The sequence below is a fragment of the Podarcis filfolensis genome, assembly GCF_964270895.1.
Source record: "Podarcis filfolensis genome assembly, chromosome: 5".
NCBI lineage: Eukaryota > Metazoa > Chordata > Lepidosauria > Squamata > Lacertidae > Podarcis > Podarcis filfolensis.
Window position 1 is genome coordinate 74,268,617 of NC_139608.1, and position 20,451 is coordinate 74,289,067.

Here is a 20,451-nt window from a genome sequence, read left to right on the forward strand (position 1 = left end):
AGCTAGTTGAGATTCCTGCCTTGCAGGGGGTTGGACTAGATGACCCTGGGGGTCCCTTTCAATTCGTATGATTCTATGGACTTTTGGATCAAGCCACCGGACAAACGCTACGACCGCCGGTTTGAATTTGGGCGGGAAAAGTCGTTGTCGCGGGGAAGGGGGGGGCGGTGTTTCCACCTTCAGAACGTCGGGATTGGGCCGAAGCACGAGCGGCGCGCGCACTCCCTACCCAGTAACTGTGCAGCACGAGACAAGTGATAGAAGAATGGGCGGGGGGGGGCGGAGGGGGAGGAGGAAGGGCGCAGGCCTACAAAGCGACGCGGCGGCAACAACACGCGTGCGCACTGCCTGCCGCATTACGTCAGCGTCAGCTGTCAGCCGCCGCCGCCTCAGCGGATGGGGCAGGAGGCCGGCTGCGAGTTCCGGGGCGTGTGCATGAAGGGAGGCGGGTTCCTCGGAGGACGCTGGCCGGCTGCGAGCGAGCGAGTGAGGAAGAGAGAGAGAGCGACCGAGGCTGCGACTGCTAATCCCCCTCTCCCAACACTGCCGGTACGCTGAGGGACGCCGGGCGAGGCCCACCCGCCACCTGCAAGGCGCTGCTCCTCCCTCCCCGCCTCGCCCTTGGGTGAGTGTCAGCCGCGGGTGTGTTGAGATGGAGAGTAAGGAGCCGGCTGAAAGGACCGGGGGGGGGGGATGAGAAGGAAGGGGCCGGGTCTCTGGTTGTTGCCCCCCTCCCCATGCCCTTTCCAACATCTTCTCCCGCATTGTAAGGTTGGCGGGGCAGGGGGGGGGCAGCGAGGGGCCTCTCTGCTCGTGGGTTGAGTCAGCGGACAGCTGGTACCTTAGCCCCATCTCTCTCTCTCCCTCTTCCCCCGGGGGCGGGGGCTTCTGACCTCTCTTCTCTCTCGTCCCCCCCCCCCATCTGCGAATCTCGTGGTTCTTCGGTGGGCGCGATTGGCTGCACGGCCGTGTGACTGACTGTGCTGGAGACGAAGATGCTGCATCACCGTCGTGACCACTAGCCTGCTCTTTCTCTCTCCCTCTCCCCCCCCCTTAAAGAAAAACCAGGCTTAGGAGATGCTCGTGTCGTGTCTTGGAGAGAGAGCGGGGAGGGCGGACTTAACTGCTGCGTCGGGGAGCAGATTTGCTAACCCTCCGGTTGATGGAGGGAGGGAGGGAGATGCCTGGGCTCAAATCTGCTGGGAGAAACGCCCTAGCTCTGCCCGGGAAGCCTTGTCCCCTAGTTTATGCAGGGTGAGGGGAATTCAGTTTGTGCTTGCTCATGGTTGCCTACAGCATGTGTTCCTGGATTTAGCCCAGGCCTTGAAAAGAGATGCTGGGGAGACCTGACAGGAGTCGAGCACTGGTCCTAACTGCAGGCCTTTCTCAATCCACCTTTGCTGGTGTGAGCCAGGAGGTGGCCTTGCGGCAGTGTTTCCTGCCTACTAGTGTTCCTGTAGGGGTGTCCTTTTTATGCTAGGGTGGGGGCATGTATATGTGAGTGTGGCCAGGTAACACTTCTTCCGGCTTTAAAGGCTGGATGACATCTCCATATTGCTTAAAAACAGACAAAGGCTGCTGCTTCTGTACCTGGGCTGGTGACTGAAGGAGTGCTACTGTGTTTATCCTCATTTCAAACATACAATGACTCATTATAAGCTTGTCCTGTCAGGGAAGGTAATATTGAGTGTCTTTCTTTGTTTTCTTATGTTTCAGACTTTGAAGCTCTCTGACCTTGGGCAAGTCATCACTTCTCAGCCCATTCTCTCCTACTGCTATTGTGAGGATAAAAGGCAGAATGTTTGTAAAGCACTTTGCAAATGGAAAGTGATGTTGAACTAATAATGAACAGTATTTAAGTTATTTTCCAAATAGTTGGAACATAAGTTCACCATTCAGTCCATTTGAGAGAATTTCTGAAACTTGAGGATAACAACATTCATGGTTACTTTTTCACACACTCAAATTCTTGCCACAGTCTTCTTTTCAATGGTTTTGTATGACTTTTCCCTTGTCCTTCTCTGCTGTCTTGTCCCTTCTGCTTCCTGACAGCTGGTATAAGGAGAGGGGTCAGGCAGGCGTCAAACAATTCAATCTGTTTGGGAGAGACTGAAGCTGAATTCAGCTGACATGGCAATTCATGGGTTGTTTTTACATCTGAACCCATGTTTGCTCACTGACTTTGTGTTTTGGGATATAGGAACATTGTTTTAAACTGGTTTGCACTGACAAGCTTGCCCCAGCTGTGGTTGCCACTAAGTATGAGTTCATAGTGCAACAGCCTCTTGAGACTGAGCAGCAGCCATAAATGTAGTTTGTTGATGATTTGTGGAGCTGGAAGTGAATTTATGAAGATAAGTGCTAAACTGTAAATGAAAACAAATAAGCAATTCTAAACCATGGTTTGCCAGTTTTACATTTGGAAGCACAAACTATGGTGTGGGTTATTAATTATAAGCAAAAATGTTATGCTTGGATGTATGATAGGGTTGTAGAAGGCAGTATGATTTTATCTCTATTGCTGGTCTTAAAAGGGGAAGAACCTCTCTGGTAATCTGGTGAGCAATCTCTCAGGTTTCTCACAGTGGATTGACATTCAGCTGTAACCTCTAAGGGCTCATCCATACAAAAGCTTCCTGCACTCCCATTTGGCGCTAGTACACAGTTGGAGTTGATTTCAACTTACTGAAACTAGAGAGGGCAGATTTTGTCCATATATAGAGAGTGTCTCTCTGTGTGTAATTGGATCTCTCTGTGTGTAATTGGATCTCCTCGTTTGTCTGATGTATGTATTTTAAAAATTGTTGGATAAGTAAATGATTAGAAATTATACAGGACTAACAGCCTGGTCCTCTGCAAAGTACACCAAAGTCTATTGAAATTGGTTGGATGGGTTGCTGACTCAGCATAGATTGGGTTATAGTTCTTTAAAGGGGTTCTGGTTCCTGAGATGAGAGTCTCCCTGGGTGTGGTCTGTGCAGCCAGGTTGGTACTTGAGCACTGTGTCAGAAAGCAGTAATGATAATCATTGCACAACTGTTAAAAGCAATTAAAAATCCTAAATTTAATTTATTTAATGTCATGTTCAGAAGGTAACAGCATGGATAGATTTCTACTACTCACAAACAGTAGTTTCCTTAAGTTACATTATTAATAATACTGAGCTGGATTCAGGTAACCCCTGATCTGTTAGCAGGTCAGTGCAATGACTCCCACTAACATAGCAGGACTCCCCCAATTTACACTGGAGGTCTGGGAAAGCCCCCAAAATAGCATGCAGTGGGAGGAGAGGGGAAGTTGTTCAGTTGGGCAAATAGAAATACTTGTGCTGACAGAACAATGTCCTTAACATTGTGTTGAATTCCATCCACTTTGTCTTAGTGGCAAGAAGGGTAGTTTCTTCATTGTTGCCCATAAGAAATGCTGTTAATGTTGCTGAGTATAGGTTTTGAAGTAGTAATCTTCAAAACAATGTTCATCTTTAATATTTCTAGGAAAGTTAAGAATTATTTTAGAAGTGTTCTGATCCCTGCAGAAATCATTATGTCTCTTAGCATAAGAATGCATACCTCTTGTATTAGGGATATGGAAGTCTTTATTTGGTCCCTAGAAGTAAATGTTGTAGTTCAGATTGTTGTGTCTTTTCTTTAGAGGATCAAACAGAAGAAGTTACAGGTGGAATCTGGGCTGTCCGTTAGCCTCTTTGAAGGCTAGCATCATTACTATCTTTCTAATGATTTGCAGTGTCATCTGGTGCCTACCAGTTCTTGGCAAGTTCCATCATGAGATGAGCATTCACATTTTTCAGGATGTAGTACATTAATAACATTTGTAATTCTAGGCTGTAAAATTGTAATAGCAATAGTAACCAAAAAATGAACCAAAGAAATTAAATTTAAAAAGAAAAAAGGGTTGTGTCACAAAGCAGCCTTTCTCAGCCTTGGCTCCCCAGATGTTGTTGGACCACTGGTCTTGCTAGCTATGGATGATGGGAATTGTAGTCCAACAACATCTGGAGACCCAAGGTTGAGAAAGGTTGCCTTAAAGGCTAGTGCTAGGATTCAGTCTAGCACTTGGAATCTAGTAAAAGAGAACATAATATGCAACCCAAACATTCATGAGGAACACCATTCCCTTTCTCTCATCACCTTTTTCAGGACAAGACAGCAACTGTTTGTTGTCTTTGAGCATTCCTTATGGTGTGGATGTTAGCTGTGCCAATGCAATATGTTCCCTATTGCCCACAATCCAGATTTAGTTTCTTTGTGCTCAGTTCTGCTTCTGTGAATATGTTCAGGCAGCATGAGGAAAGCCATGTGTTTACAACTCTTGACAGGGTATTTTTGGGATATGGGCAAAAGATTCCTCACTATAAGTGTAAGGAATCTCTACAGATGGTGAGATCCTACTCTCCTTTGCTAGCTGGCCACAGTAGATAATCCATATGGTTGATATCTACTTCAGAAATGTATCAGTATATATTTTATCTGAGTACCACTAGCAAAGGGTGCTGTTGAACTGATATTGAAGAGAAAATGAATGCAAATCAAGAAATACCAGGTGCTATAAGAAATAATTTTGTCAATGGTAATGAGTTCTGCATTGCTTCAAATGATTCCTAATCGGGCAGGAATTAAGGCCCATTTGGTCCAAAGCAGTGTCAAATGTAGCACAAGACAGTCCTTGCAACCAGATCTTACAATATTGCCCAGGTGTGTCAATGAGCAACATAAATGAGAAGATGGAGACAATGTGTGATGATTTTAAAAGCTGTCCTATAACACCTTAAAAGCTTTTTAAAAAAATCCTGTTGACATAATACATTTGTAACAAAAGTGAATGAGAAGTAACTGATTCTGTCTGGAAGCTTACCTGCTTGATGGTTAGTGACTGAGTGTCTCAATTTTCTGAACATAATATGATAAACCTGTTCAGTTCAGGGTTACATTTGGAAAAATGCTAATATAAAACATTACAAACCATTGGGTTCTTGGCTGTTGTCCTGATGAACCCTTCATATATATTTACCGTATTTTTCCCTCTATTACACGCATATTTTTTCTCCTAAAAAGTAAGGGGAAATGTCTGTGCGTGTTATCGAGCGAATGTGTGGTCCCTGGAGCTGACAAGCGCGAGTGGAGGAAAGGAGGAAGTTGCTGCTTTCCTGCATTCTGCCTCAGGGTCTTACTGCCCACCCGCTTCTGTTTCCTTACTGTGTTTGCTCAAACGGAACAAAGAGCAGAGAAAACCCCTCCCCTCCAGGCAAGCAGAGTGGAAAGCTCCTCTCCGTGCGTCTGGGACTCGAAGGCAACATGCAGGTTGGGGGGGGGGGAGAGAGAGAGAGCTGGCTGGCTTGTGGGGGGGGGACTTTTGCCTTCCTTTCCTCCCTCCGGTAAAACCCCTCTCCTGCATTCTTAGCCAGCTGCTTCTCTGCACACCCCTCTCCTTGTCGCTTCTATGTTTTTCCTTCCCTCCCTACTTAAAACGTGGTTCCAATCACGGATCCACATGGATCCTCAGGATCTTTGCATTGAGTCACCCCAAATTCACCATCAGATCACATAGCAATGATCTGATGCAAAAACAGGGCTGCAATGGTGCAAAAACATGGTTACAAAGCACGGATCCACATGGATCCTCAGGATCTTTGCATTGGGTCACCCCAAATTCACCATCAGATCACATAGCATGTCCATGGCTACAGCCTGCACCAAAAAAATCACGCACCCACTGTTGCCTGGGGCTGCAATGGTGCAAAAACGTGGTTACAAAGCATGGATCCACATGGATCCTCAGGATCTTTGCATTGGGTCACCCCAAATTCACCATCAGATCACATAGCATGTCCATGGCTACAGCCTGCACCAAAAAAATCACGCACCCACTGTTGCCTGGGGCTGCAATGGTGCAAAAACGTGGTTACAAAGCACGGATCCACATGGATCCTCAGGATCTTTGCATTGGGTCACCCCAAATTCACCATCAGATCACATAGCATGTCCATGGCTACAGCCTGCACCAAAAAAATCACGCACCCACTGTTGCCTGGGGCTGCAATGGTGCAAAAACGTGGTTACAAAGCATGGATCCACATGGATCCTCAGGATCTTTGCATTGGGCTACCCCAAACTCACCGTCAAATCACATGTCTGTGGCCGCAGCATGAAGCACAAAAATGATACATCCACTGTTTCATTCAGAATTTTTTTTTCTTGTTTTCCTCCTCTAAAAACTATGTGCATGTTATGGTCAGGTGCGTGTTATCGAGCGAAAAATACGGTAAGTGCTTATGTATCTCCCAAATTTGAAATATTAAAATACAAGACTGTCTTCAAAGGACATAGGAGAAACAATTCTGGGAAGAGGGTGTTTCAAGTCAGGGTGCTACCGTGAAAAATACCCTGTTGTATGTCCTGAGCTATGATTTTTAGTGGGGGCCACAAGCAGAACCCCCTGCTTTTTGTTGATTGAGTTGTCTTGTATCTAGGAGGTGCTCCAGCAGATATTTAGACTCCAAGTCGTTAAGGCCTAGCAGCCCACAGGCAGCTATTACAATGGTTTTAAGAGCATTGTTCTATGCTCCCATCTTACTTTCCCAGTTAATAACCAAGCAGCAGCATTCTACACTTGCTACAGTTTCTGGACCATTTTCATGGTCAACCCCACTTAGAGTTGCAGTAATCCAAATATGAGGTCACCAGAGTATATGGCACTCATGCCAAACCATCCGTTCAGGAACAGCTTTAGCTGGTGAGTGAGCCACATCTGGAAATAGGTACTCCAAGGCCCCCTGAGCCTCCATTGACAACATGGGCTTAAGGTGTGCCCCAAAGCTACATACATGCCACTGCAGGAGGAGTACTACCTCATCTAGAACAAGCTGTTTCACCAATTCCTGGAATTGAGCTGCCTGGCCACACTACCACCATCTTATCAGCATTCAGTCTATAAACTTAGGCAAACAAGCAATGTACAAAAGTTAAGGGCTACTCTGCTCTTGTGAATGCCAGTGAAAGTTGTAAAATCACTTTCTCACAGGCTTATTGGTAGTTCCTGTATATTGGTGGGGGACAACTCCCAACGTCTATAAACATAGAGCATGATCCAACTAAAGTTAAATGGATTTATGCCTGCTGCTGGAGGATTTCAGCAGTTGCCAGACTCTTCCATTCAAATTAATAGTATCTAAAGATGCTAAATATTGGCCAGATTGTTTTATCCAAAATGTTTAGCAGACATGGTTCAGTTGTATTTAATAAACCTAACCTATTGGATTTGGTCAGTGAAGGTGCTGGTTAATTCATATTTTTTAATAATTCCAATCTTACACTGCTAGATTCAGTATAAATTTATAAAGATTCCCTGCCTGGTCAACTGTTGTTCTTCATCACAGATGTTGACTGTTTTTGTTGATGATCATCGGAGATCACCAGGCAAGTGGATGTTTACATGTGTCAGATTATAAGTGCTAGGATTCAGTAGTCCATTAAAAAAAAGGAAGTGTTCTGTCTCTGGGTTGCATTCTAGCAAAGACTAATTGGGTTTAGCTAATGCTGGAACACTTTTCCCCATCTCATAATTAAACTTACCGTGCAGGCGTCAGCAGCAAACAATATTGTAGTTATTGTACCCGACTTGATTACAGAATGCTGCAAACATTCTTTAGTTTTTCTTTGTGTTTCTCCTTAGCAAAGGATTGTGGAATAGCCAGTAGACTTGTTTCCTATGTTCCATTGTAAAATATGTATCAGTAACACATTACACACTGTAATATATTGATCTCAGAACTACATATGTCTCATAGCACAAAAATAATGATTCACTTTTTAAAAACAATCTATTCCCCCCCTATGTTCAAGTATGTTATCAGAGTGCTTTAACAATGGAAACACTACTACTCGAATAAGCACAAGAGAGAGTACATTAGTGAAGGATAGGGGTGTTAAAGCTTCACTTAATTATTGTTTGTTTCTTTGTATCAATCAAAATAAAAACAAACAGACATAAAACTTAGCCAGATTATATTTGTATGGGACCAACTTCCCAGGCAATCATAATAGTGCTTTTTAATTTAGATGGTTAATTTTGGTCAACAGCATATTTGGAATTACCGTATTTTTTGCACCATAACACTCACTTTTTTCCTCCTAAAAAGTAAGAGGAAATGTCTGTGCGTGTTATGGAGGGAATGCCTACGGGTGGCATGCCTATGGATTTTCCTCCTCTAAAAACTATGTGCGTGTTATGGTCGGGTGCGTGTTATAGAGCGAAAAATACTGTATTTACACACCTGGTGGCTAAGGGTGAGTAAACATTCCATTCTGATAAGTTTGAAAGATCTCCAAGTGCTGGCTCTGGTATGGTGACTGCATCTTTCCTTCCCAAACTATATTTGAGATGCACCCAGCATAGGTAACTGACTGTGGCAGGATGGAGAAAGACTTACTGTCTTTCTGATTGGAAGAGGAGATGAATGAACCTTGCCTATATCAGTTTTTACAGTGCTACATTGAAAATATGGCTTTTTCATGTGACCTACATTTCTCATGAAGGAATGTAGGTCATAACTAGCTGGAAACTAGAGTACATACATTGGATGGTGATTGATTTGACTGTTCAGTTGTTACTGTAAGCTATTTGTAAACCATAGCCTTCTTTAATATTTAGATTTTTAAAGTATAATGGAATGCATAAAGCAGTGCTTCAAGGTTATTGGATACCTATTATCTGCTTTGGTTATAAATGTTTTCCTGTGGCACTTGACTTGCTATAAGAGCTTATGATCAAAGCTGATAAGGATTTATAGAGCTTTGGGTGACCCATTTCTAGTTCAAAAATTACTTACTAATCTAAGTGAAATGAAGTCAAAGGTAGCAAGTTACCAGTATAAGGAGTTTCTACTTATTAGATATGAAGGATAGCATTCAGCTGTTTCAGATGCAAAAAATGCTGGCAGTGCCTCAAGCATGGAGCAGCCCAAGCTACTTGCTAGGGCAGTTTTATTTTATTATACTTGATGTATGTGTAGTTTTGGTACACACAGCAGTAATTATGTTACCATTCATCGTAAGCCCTGAGCTCTTGTGTACAAAAATAAAAAGTGTAGAATTCAAGGTCCAAAAATGAAATTTTATGCATGCATGTTAACATGATTGGAATGCTTAAGAGTAAAATGCTTCCATTTTGTTGTCTCCTTAGTTTTGCAGTTACAAACAGTAGTTAAAAACTTATCAAGTATGGTACCCAAGCATCTCATGACATGCTCACTGAAAGCCTATAGTATTTTACCCATTTGCGTACACAGTAAAAACATTAAACCTTAAAAAGATTCCTTAACCAGGGCTGCCTTCAGATGTCTCCTGAAGGTTATTACCCATCTCATTGACAATTGATGGGAGGCCATTCAACAGGGTGGGTGCCACTACCGATAAGGCCCTCCACAGTTTCAAGCAATTTTCAATATATGGAATTAATACTTTACAAGAATATTGGTAGATTAGATCAGTGTTGCCACCTCATACATCATGTTCTGGGCTTGTATTCACAGGAATGCCTTTATTCTCTTTCAAATGGAACAGCTGATCCTGTGCAGTGTTTGGCTTCCGTTTAATGAAAGTGTTTCTATCTTTCCGCCTGTGCTCTCAACAGCTTAGATATTGTGTGGATAAATTGTAACTGTTGCTGTGGAGTTCTTGGAAATACAAAATATAATCTTGAGCTACATGCATCAGTGTGGACTCTTGAGCAGGTAGCAGTGCTTACTTGGTGACAACACTTGATATTAAAAGTGTATTGAGGTGACATTTGGAAAGATTCTGTGGTCAATGATTTGTATTGGCAGCAGCCCACAGGATGGCTTCTGAAGTTGGATATATGATGCATTTTGATGAAACCTCCCATGTTTACTTCAGATTTATCCCCAGATCATCACCCTTTGCCAACTTTATTATATCCATGAACCTAGTTCCTACATCTGTCTTCTCCGCTTTTCTAGCGCAACTGTGGTAAAATTGCATTTGGCAGATTTACATGGGTCTCTTTCTGAAATACTTGTTCCTGTGTAAGAAGATTCTATTCATTGTGAATGTATTTGAGTTGTTTCAGTAAACAGATAGTTGCTCCTTTAAGGATGTCAGGTCAGATTTATATAATACACTGTGTATACACTCTGTAATCACGGTTGTACAGTTAACATTTTCATCTTTTTCTCTTTCCTTCTCTTTCTAGAGTCAAGTAATGTTAAAGGACAATATCTCATGGAAGGACTATAGCTAATGGAAGAGAAAAGTCATATCAGGACATCATTGGTTTCCAGGTTACCAAAGTATGGAACAAAACCTGCTGGAAATATGCTACAGACCATCCCAAATGGGACAGCTGTTAATTTATCAGGGAATACTCGGAGCGTTGACAAAAGTTTTGGCAAGCACAATGGCACTATTCGTATGTCTTCCTTCTCTTTTAACTGGCGAAAATCAAATAAATACCAACTGGGTGATCAGGTCAGCAGTGAATCTGACTCTAGTCATAATTCCAATGAAAGGCTGACAGATTCTGAAAAGTGCCCTCAGTCTGAAGGAGCAGTTGGTAAAGAAGTGCTCAGGGTGGGTTCAAGCAACACCTTGTCAAAACTAGCTAAGCAAAACAGCATGTTTGTGTCACCTACCGAAGAATTAAACCAAAAGGCTTTGCCTGGGCTGTCTAGTTCTGCTAAGTACAGTAAAAGTTCCTTGTTAGGCAGAACTTCATTTTCTGGACTTCATGCTCCAAAATCACACTTGAATGGAATTTGTGGGAACCGTTCAACTATAGGCTTGCAGAGGAATAGAGGTAATTCTACTGCCACCAGGAGCAGCTCAGGGGAGAGTTTGGCAAAATTGACTGACAATGATAAATCTTGTGAAAAAATGGTTAGGTCACAAAGCTTTTCACATTCCATTCAAAGTTCTATCTTGCCCCCTGCAACCCTAACTAGGTCACACTCTTTTAACAGAGCTGTGGATCTTACAAGGCCTTATCAAAACCAACACTTAACTATTAGAGCATCTCAGAGGTCAAATCTATTGTCAAGAAGTGCACGGCAGTTGGATATGCCCAATGGCAATGAACCATTAAGATATGGGTTTTCTAGATCATATGCTGCTTTAGCTCCCCAAGGTTTGAAAAAACAACCACTATCCAATGGCTCTGGGGATGCACCTTCTCTCAGATTTAGAACAGCCCGTCCATCTTTATTGAAGCCTAGCAACCAACATTTGGGGAGAAAGATCCCTGTGGATGGCAGCACAAGTAAAGATACCGAAAACTGCACAGAGGAGGACTTGATTTCAACAAATAGCAGTGGAGGAGTTGATGCAAAAGGAATGCAAAACAGTGAAAGAACTGAAGATGGAGAAACTGTACATAATAATGTAGATAAAATTATTAGCATGGATGGTGATGTTGATGAAATATCTATATCTTCCTTGTCCTCTTCTGAGAAAAATGATCTGAGCGAAGACTTTAGTGATGACTTCATAGATCTAGAAGATCCCAACCGACCAATAACAATTCAAGAAGAAGTGGTTTCTGTTCAAGAGCTGGAGCATGGCAATGGAATACCGCTAGATCAGATTTTGTCTCTAAAGAAAAGTGAAAGATCCAACTGTAATTCTGATGAATGGCTGAATATACGTGTGTCTGGTAAATATATGTTATGTTTTTTCTTTGAAAATAGGAACCTAAGCTCTTACAGTATTGCCACTACTATTTTGTCACCTAATAGTGTGCATTAAATTTTTCGGTTAGATTATAAATAACAAATATGTGAAGAAGTCTACCAATAGGTTTTATTGATTGTTCAAAATTTTATTAGTTTTTCTATGTATGTTTAAAGAGTAGGATACATGCACAGCCAGTTTTAGAGGAAAAAACAAGTTATTTCTTGGACTTAGGTGCTCTGGAGGAAGTTTTCCCCAATGTGTTTTGTCCACAAACACATTATTAACTAGTTCTATATACAGTGGCACTAAGAAACTTGGCTCTATTACAAAACTATTTTTAATTGTCCTAATGCTACCACCAAGCAGCTAATTTGTACGTCTCCTCAAACAAGGTAACTATGAAGCTGTTCTACTGTTGATTGCTGTTCATCTTCCTGGATTCTTAGTGCCATCATGCTAGTGGACAGTGTGCAGATGCAAATTCTGTGTTAAAATAATGTGCCTGATCTAACCAAATTTGACCATAGTTTAAGTCCTCTTTAATTTGATGGAAGAGTAAAAAGCAAATACCTAGCTTGTACCTACTGAAGTCTATGGAGTTTATTAGTGCTTTAAACTGTGACATAGTACTTAGTATTTTATAAGAAGCAGTTTAGGTGCAACAGTCTAACATTTGTGGCAGAAGAAACTATGGCAAGCTATCATTGTTATTATTTATTTGATTTATATACCACCCTGTATCAGTTATGTCTGTTTTGGAAGGGCTATTTTTAGAAAGTTAAAGTCTTGCCTCATGTTCTCTTAGCCATGTTTTGCACCAAAAGAAAAATAGTTTATAGTATAAAACACTGTCAAACTATGAGTTGAGCTGTGATCCTAGAAGTAAATTAATATCAGTAGGTTTTGGTTGGTTTGCTTTATAAATTAAACAATTTCTTAGAAAGTGTTGACAGATGGAATGCTTGTAGTTGTGATCAGAATATAAGAGGTAATCTGTATCTTTATTATTCCAACAACAGCAAGGGTCAAGATTCAAGGACGGAGTCCTGTTTCTTCTCCTTGGTTGCGTCTGAAATTTGAAAAGGGGAGACAGTTGACTTCTGCTTACTCCAGTAGAACATATACAATGTTTGCAACATGAGGTTCCATCTAGTTTGGGAGGAGGTTCTGAACAACAGAACAGCATTTGCTAATCTGCCAATTCTTACTGGAACTCATGACTAGGTCCACTTTCTCAGCATCCAATGTTAATATTGTGTTTTAATTGTTGTAATCCATCCTGAAATATTGGGGTGAAGGTTAATGAAAATAAAAATAGTAATTATTAATAATATCAACAGGAAAGAACTATGTAGCTTAGTTAAGTTACAAAGTATTGTGAGCTTGCTATTCTTGAATATGTTTGTAACATTGTTGGCCGACCTGCTTTACAAAACTCTTAAACTATTTGCATTAGAATATTTACTTTTTAGAAATAGTACAGAGAGAGATGGGACGTGGGTGGCGCTGTGGTCTAAACCACAGAGCCTAGGGCTTGCCAATCAGAAGGTCGGCGGTTCGAATCCCCGCAATGGCGTGAGCTCCCGTTGTTCGGTCCCTGCTCCTGCCAACCTAGCAGTTTGAAAGCATGTCAAAGTGCAAGTAGATAAATACGTTCCGCTCCGGCGGGAAGGTAAACGACGTTTCCGTGTGCTGCTCTGCTTCGCCAGAAGCAGCTTAGTTATGCTGGCCACATGACCCGGAAGCTGTACACCGGCTCCCTCGGCCAGTAAAGCAAGATGAGCACCGCAACCCCAGAGTCGTCTATGACTGGACCTAATGGTAAGGGGTACCTTTACCTTTACCTTTACCTTTACAGAGAGAGAAACTGTAGGTAATGCAGCATGTAAATTGCAAATTTTGAGAGTTTGTGTATAGTGTTAACTTCTTGCTTTTGCTTTTATTTAAATAGTAGATGACAAGAGTGAAAGTGCAAAACATCCTGCCGGGAGCAATGTGATTTCCTCTGACATGGACTACAGAGCTGGCTCTTCCTTTGAGCTTTCTCCATCTGATAGCTCCGATGGAACCTATATGTGGGATGAAGAAGGGTTGGAGCCCATTGGAAGTGTCCATCCATGTGGAAGTTATGATTCTTCAGAAATGAATAGTATAGTAAGTATAACTTGTTTATTATTATTGGGATAGTATTCAAAAGCAGTTAACTTTCTGCAAGGCTCACAATTGCCTAGTTCACCTGCAACCTTAAATTATAGTCTTAAAACAAAACTACTTTAACAAAGATGAAAGCTTTGCTTCTCCCCTGTTCCTAGTTTGACATTATGTGCAACCTGAGCTTGTGCTGATTTGACAGACCTTGGTTTCTGCTCTTATTTGGGTTTGCACATGACGAACCAAGCTTTGGCTTGTTTAGTCTCCCAGTGACACAAGGGGTAAAATGCTTGTGTATATTTAATTAGAGTTTAACTTAAAGGGAATATGGCATCCTTTGTAAATAGGCAACAGACTTCTGAGGCAGGTGAAATGAGACCATTGCAATATTTTGTATTCTGCTCAAACGCCAAGTCTTCCAATATCACATTTATCACAATTCCAATATCACAATTATATTTTGAGGACAGTAACTTTTTTTCTTCTTCTTCTGACTATCTGCTTTAAATCGTGAAATGATGTAGAACCAAGTTCTTGCTTGCAATTTGATACAGTAAGCCTGCGACTTGTGTGCTTTTAACAAATGTGCATTCAGCTTTATGGGTGTGACATTTTTTTTAAAAAAAGATGGTTGGGGTTCCTGGAAAAATGACTTTGGTAATCCCACCCTCCATTGAACCCAATGTTTTAACTACATGCAATTTTGCTGAAATTCAGTTTTTAAAGTCATAACCAATAGAACACTCGCATGTTAATTTAAAATCTGGAATTGCAGTTTGGAAATAACGTATTTTTCGCCCCATAGGACGCACCGGCCCATAGGACGCACCTAGTTTTTTTTTGGGGGGGGGGGAAATAAAGGAAATTTTTTTTATTTCCCCCCCAGGTGCGCTGCGCTAAGCCCGAAGCTTAGGGCATGCTGAGCTCAGCGCGCCCCAAACTTCTGGGTGCAGGCAAGCTCTCCACTAGCCCTGGGAGAGCTGGGTCTCCCACGGCTAGCGGATAGCTTCCTGAAGCCTGGAGAGCGAGAGGGGTCGGTGCGCATCGACCCCCCTCGCTCTCCAGGCTTCAGCAAAAGCCTGCATTCGCCCCATAGGACGCACACACATTTCCCCTTCATGTTTGGAGGGGAAAAAGTGCGTCCTATAGGGCGAAAAATACGGTAGTTGGAATCAGAGCTGCAGGTTTTCATTATTATTACTATATATTTATACCCCATCTTTTTCCCTGGTAGGCCTCAAGGTAGTTTAGTCACCTGAAGTATGTACTCATAAATGTAGCAAAGTAATATATGATGCAGAGGATATTTTGTATCTTCATGAATGGTTGTCTGCATTTAACAAACTCTTCAACTAGTGTCCTCACTTACGTGAACATGAAACAGAAATAAAAGCTTTTGGTCAGAACAGGTATTGTAGAATTATTTCCATTAAGAAACACTTGCCACAGTAGCAGTTGCTTCTGTTGTTGGGATGGGTAGAATGTGGTATTGGGTTTAGAACTGAGGAAGAATAAACTTTTTAAATAGCCCTTATTGCTGCAAGGATATGTTGAAATATGTGTGGACAATGCCAGCTGATATTTCAGAAGCTGAAGAAATGCTAAAATTTCCCATTCCTGGAGGTGGGCTTCATAGTCTAGAGAGCAGAATGGCTTTACATAATCCAGAAAATGTGTTTTTGTTCAGTTTGGATAACTTACATAGGGTGCTGAATTTGGATTGCCTAGGTTGAGAATTGTAATTTAGTGAAAAAGTAAATGCAACTCTGAATAGCTCTTCTAAAGCAGGGTTCTGAGATCCTGCTGTGAAAAATTTCACAACTTCCAATTGCTTCCTGCATTTGCTTTTTTGTGGTTATCTCCTTGCATTCTGTGGTTACAGCTGCTGCATAAGGCACTGTGCTTGTTTCCTCTTACCACAGGAGAGCTTCTAGCTGCAATTGAATGATCTGCTTGAAGTTGCAGATGGGCTGTGTTGTAGCTGCCTTTGGCTAATCATCAAAGAAAATATTTAAACTGGCAATGATGATACCTGGTGAAAAGTGAAAAATATCTTGCAACTTTAATATAATTCATTTCACTAAGCTACATTGTTAAACTCTGATTTAGATTACTTATAAAGACTGCTAGATGTGTTGCCTGTATAAATTCTTTTGATTTTTTCAGAGGGACAAATTCTGGATAAAGATCTTTCAAATATAATGATGTAGGGGAATAATATTCTGTACTTGAAGACAGAGAAAAAGAAATTAATTTTTTCTATAAATCCCCCTGTCCTTCTTTTAGCAGTGCTTTCACTTTTTCTTTTCTAAGAGGCTGTTTCCCAGTCTGTCTTGCTGCTGCTGCTGCTTTACTTAAAGAAATCTGAAATCATCTTTATATTTTTAGCACTATAAATATATGTGTAACCTGCTCTGAACTCTGAAGATCAGGCAGGAGAGAAATTCAGATAAATGTACCTTCAAGATTTGTTTGATAGTCATTATGCCTAAAATATATTTCACTTTGAAAGTATATATTGAAATTCTCGAGTCTAGCAAGATTAGTTTGGTTTCCCAGGCAACTGGAGGTCTTTATTTGGCTAACCACAACTGCATTTCTGTAAGGCTGAGTAAAATTCCTAGAGCTCTTGTTCAGCTGATACTCCCTCTTGTAGAGATCAAAGAGAATAAATCTATTGCTTAAGTATTTATCTCCTTCGAGAGTGTATCTTTTTCTTTTTGTGAAACCTGTAGATTTTTGTAGTAAAACCACAATCACTGACTCTTGTTCATAGTATGAAATATAAATGGGTTTGGAAGGGGTTACAGTTTGAGTTGGAAGTTTCATGTAAGAAGCAGTAGCCTATGTAATGTTACCTGAAGCTGTGCTTAGTTGTCTGATGCTTGTAGATATCTGTAATCAAAATGTGTTAAGCTGTATGAAGAAATACAGGCATTTAATCATAGATTTGGAACGGATCATGGAGTTCATTTAGTTCAACCTCTTGCCTCGTGCAGGATCTTCAATGCAGCTATTTAAGCCTTTGCTTAAATATCTTCATTAAAGTAGAGCCCACCCCCTCCTGAGGTAGCTCTTACATTGTCAAACAGCTCTTACTGTTAGGAAGTTTCTCTGGTGGTCCTGTTTACACTCTGGTTCTGCTTGCCACCTCCCCAAAGGCAACAGGTTGGCTACTACGAGAACAAGATGCTGGACTAGGTGGGCCTTCGGCCTGATCAAGCAAGGCTCTTTTTACATTATTTAACTGAAACCTGGTTTCCATTTCCACATCTTAGTTCTAGTCTTGTCCTAGAGAATAACAGAGAGCTAGCCTGCTCTACCTTCTGCATGACAATATCACCATCCTGTTTCTCGCCAGCTAAACAGTTAGTTTCTAGATTCTTCACCATCCTGGTCACCTTCCTCTGGACATGCTGCCGGTTGTCTGTCTCCTCCTTAAAAGGCAGTGTCCAGAGCTGAGCATAGTACTTCAGATCTGGTCTGCTTAGCAGCGAATAGTGTGTGTTTCTTTCAATGCTGCTGGAGATTGCATTTAGTATTTTACCAACCTCTTTCAACTGCTAGTTCAGCTTTATCTTTATCTTGACTAATTTAGACAAATCTTTTCAAAGTACTGTTGCTGCAAAGCTAGGTTTATTCCCTCCTTATATTTGTGTATTTGATTCTTGGTACCTAGGATTTTATTTTATGCAGGATTTTATTTTTATCTCTGCTGAATTTTTATCATGTTGGTTTGGGTCCATTGTTTCAACCAAGATAAATGCAAGCTGCATATTTGATAGGCTTCCCTTCTACTTTGACCAAGTCATTTGTAAAAATGTTGAACAGCATAGGGCCTAAGGCAGAGCCCTATGCCATTCCAATGAAAGCCTTCCTTGAGCTTGACAAAGTCATTAATGAGCACCCACTGGGTACAGTTGTTCAACCAGCTGTGGATCTACCCAAGACTTGTATCATCTAACCCATATTTTACCAGCTTGTCAACAAGGATATTGTGCAAATTTTGTAATCGTGGTAGCTGTTTTAGAGTACATTGGTCATTTTATGAAATAGTAGCTCTCTCCATTTGAAGAATCCCTTAAAAATAAACATATAATCTAATTCTCTGTAAAGTCGGTTGGTGCTGAATATCTAGTGCACTTCTTGGTAACTTCATGAATAGAGGCTAGATGGCAGTATAAGAGCATAAGCTGATGGTTTAAACATCCTTCGAATCATATCAGGTGGACAGCTTTCATGGTGCCTCCTTTATTCTTTATGTAATTGAATATAAAAATACAGTATTAAATGCAAATATCTGCAGCTGTAAATGTATCTACTTTCATTTGCCATAGTGAAAGTGTCTATGCTATACGTATCTAATTATTTGCACAGAAGTTAGCATGTTTGCCATAACTTTCCAATGAGTAAAATACTGAAAAACTTACCAGGTACAAAGTAGTATCATTAGTATGGTGTTAGTTCCACTTAAATGACCCTGCCTATATTTTATATCTGGTGATAGTAACTATTTGCAGCTATTGCACTATTTTAAAGGTGTCATTATTTTATTTATTTATTTATTTATTTAAAACCATTATACCCTGCCAGCCCACTGAAAGGACTTCACTAATTTAGTTTTGCTTTTCATACCATGAAATTTAATCATGTAAATTTACTATGTGTTCTTTGAATGACTTTGTGAATTTACATATTTAAATATTTGCTCTGCATATTTTGCTCTCATTGTATATAACAAATTGCATTTTCAGTACCTTTGTTTTCCATTTAATTTTAGAAGTAGAGAATACTTCCCATAATGCAAATTTTAATACTTCTATATTAGCAGATTATTAAGCGTTTTGTAATAAGCTGCTAGATTTTGCATAAGCAAATGTATTGGTAGTATTAATATTTTTTAAAATGCTGCTCAAAGGAACTTAAAATTTAATATTGCCTTTCTGTGATCTTGCTGTGAAGCAAGTTTTGGTTTTGCTGATGTCCTAACCTAGATCATGTTCATGTTTCTGTTCCCAGCTTTCTGGGTTCAATTCAGCTAAGGTTTTGAATAGGTGGAGCAAGGTTTGCTAATGCAATGGGACTTTCTCCCCTCTCCCTGTGTGCTCCTTACACTCCCTAAAACTCTTCTGCCCTCCCCCCCCCCATTTAGGTGGTGTGGGGTTACACAAGGGGTGGAAAGGAAGTCCTGTTGTACAAGCAGACTTCATTTTGCTCTTACATACCCCCCTTAACACTGTCTGGATCTAGACACATCAAAGAAGTATTTTAGTTTAAAGCGTTGTAAATTTGAACAGGGAAAACAGGTAGAGAAAAATGGGACACTACATTGCCATCTGGCGGCACCATGTTATATCACATATGCAACACATATAAATTGCTTTTTCTTTACCAGTCTAGCTGAGTCCACTATATTGAACTCCACCTTATGTATCTAGTGTGTGTGTATATACGTATATGCTATAGGTTTCCTGAATGTTGTTTGAAGAGACAAGTATTAAATTAAGTATTTGGGTGTTAGGGTTGCTGCTGGGGGAGCAAAGAGTAGATTTTGTGTCGCTGGTAGACTGTTGGGCAATTTCTGGTTGACCACCTAACAGGTCCTAACACCTACTAGCAGCTGGGATTTTCCAAAGAATGCTGTACTATGTAGGTATTGATTTTACCCACCAGCAAGGAAATGGTACACACTCAGTACCACATAACACAGATTAGTTATGCCTTAACTGTTAGGAGGGCATACTTGTGGTCTTTTGTTTCATAATATAAGATGTATCTTTGAACCATAGTAATTCTAGTCTATTGTTGTTTTTAAAGAAAATACCAAGCAAGATCTAAAGTCTGCCTGTCTCTGCCTTACAGGATGTTATCAAACTATAGTTGTATTCCTGGTATATTTTTGTGCATTTCAGGAAATGGGTGTGCTGTGAACTAAGTATATCCCTTATTAGTGGTAGTAAATGTGCATTTTAAGTCAGTAATGCTAATGCTTTTTTTTTTTAAAGATAATCTATGAGCATGTTTGTCATCTCAGTCTGTTCATTAAACCTGGGCCTTAGATATTATAATACGTAAAACAAAGACAGCATTGTAAGTGTTGTTTTCCATTCTTCTCATAGACGTTATACACAGGATGGCTGTCCTCATTTTTCTTTTTTTCAAATCTCCTCTAGTATATGGTATGTATGCATTCATTCTCGGATTTGGTTTTAAGGAGCTTGATTATATTACTCCGAAACCATGAGAGATGCTAACGAACGTTGTTTAATCTTCTAGATTATCTATATTTTCATTTTGAATGTGGGACTGCTTCCCAGATTCTTTCAGAGTAATGGTGTTGGTTTGTTGCTGTTCAAAACCGAAACTTCTTTACCAGTAAGACACTTGTCTGCATTTTGTTTCCAAACTTACCAAAGCTTTGTGATTGCCTTTGGCAACAAAATAAAATAGAGAGTTGTAGAAGGCACGCCCTGCCACGCTGAGCAAATATGAGCCTATAAAGAGAAATGTGGGAGGAATCAAAGTAGATGAGAACCCTAGGAATGAGTAATACTGCTGCAGTTGGCACTGACCTATATGTTTAAATCTTACAAGCTAG

The 20,451-nt window shown here is 40.7% G+C and overlaps 1 protein-coding gene across 9 annotated transcripts in view; it reads left to right on the plus strand.

Moving 5' to 3' along the window:
* Window positions 1-351: 351 nt before the first annotated feature.
* CCSER2 (coiled-coil serine rich protein 2) overlaps window positions 352-20,451 on the plus strand; it is a 57,949-nt gene continuing 37,849 nt past the window's right edge. For 3 of the 9 annotated variants that reach the window (XR_014548294.1, XM_083614637.1, XM_083614635.1), the window contains exons 1-3: window positions 352-625; window positions 10,228-11,682; window positions 13,654-13,856. Coding sequence is in view for 8 of the 9 variants with exons in the window: in XM_083614637.1 (XP_083470763.1) it covers window positions 10,275-11,682; window positions 13,654-13,856 (1,611 nt within the window). In the remaining variant the exon portion in view is untranslated. Of the gene's footprint in view, window positions 626-1,716; window positions 1,794-9,648; window positions 9,749-10,227; window positions 11,683-13,653; window positions 13,857-20,451 lie in introns of all 9 variants that reach the window. The other 6 variants (XM_083614633.1, XM_083614632.1, XM_083614631.1 and 3 more) reach the window with 6 other exon arrangements.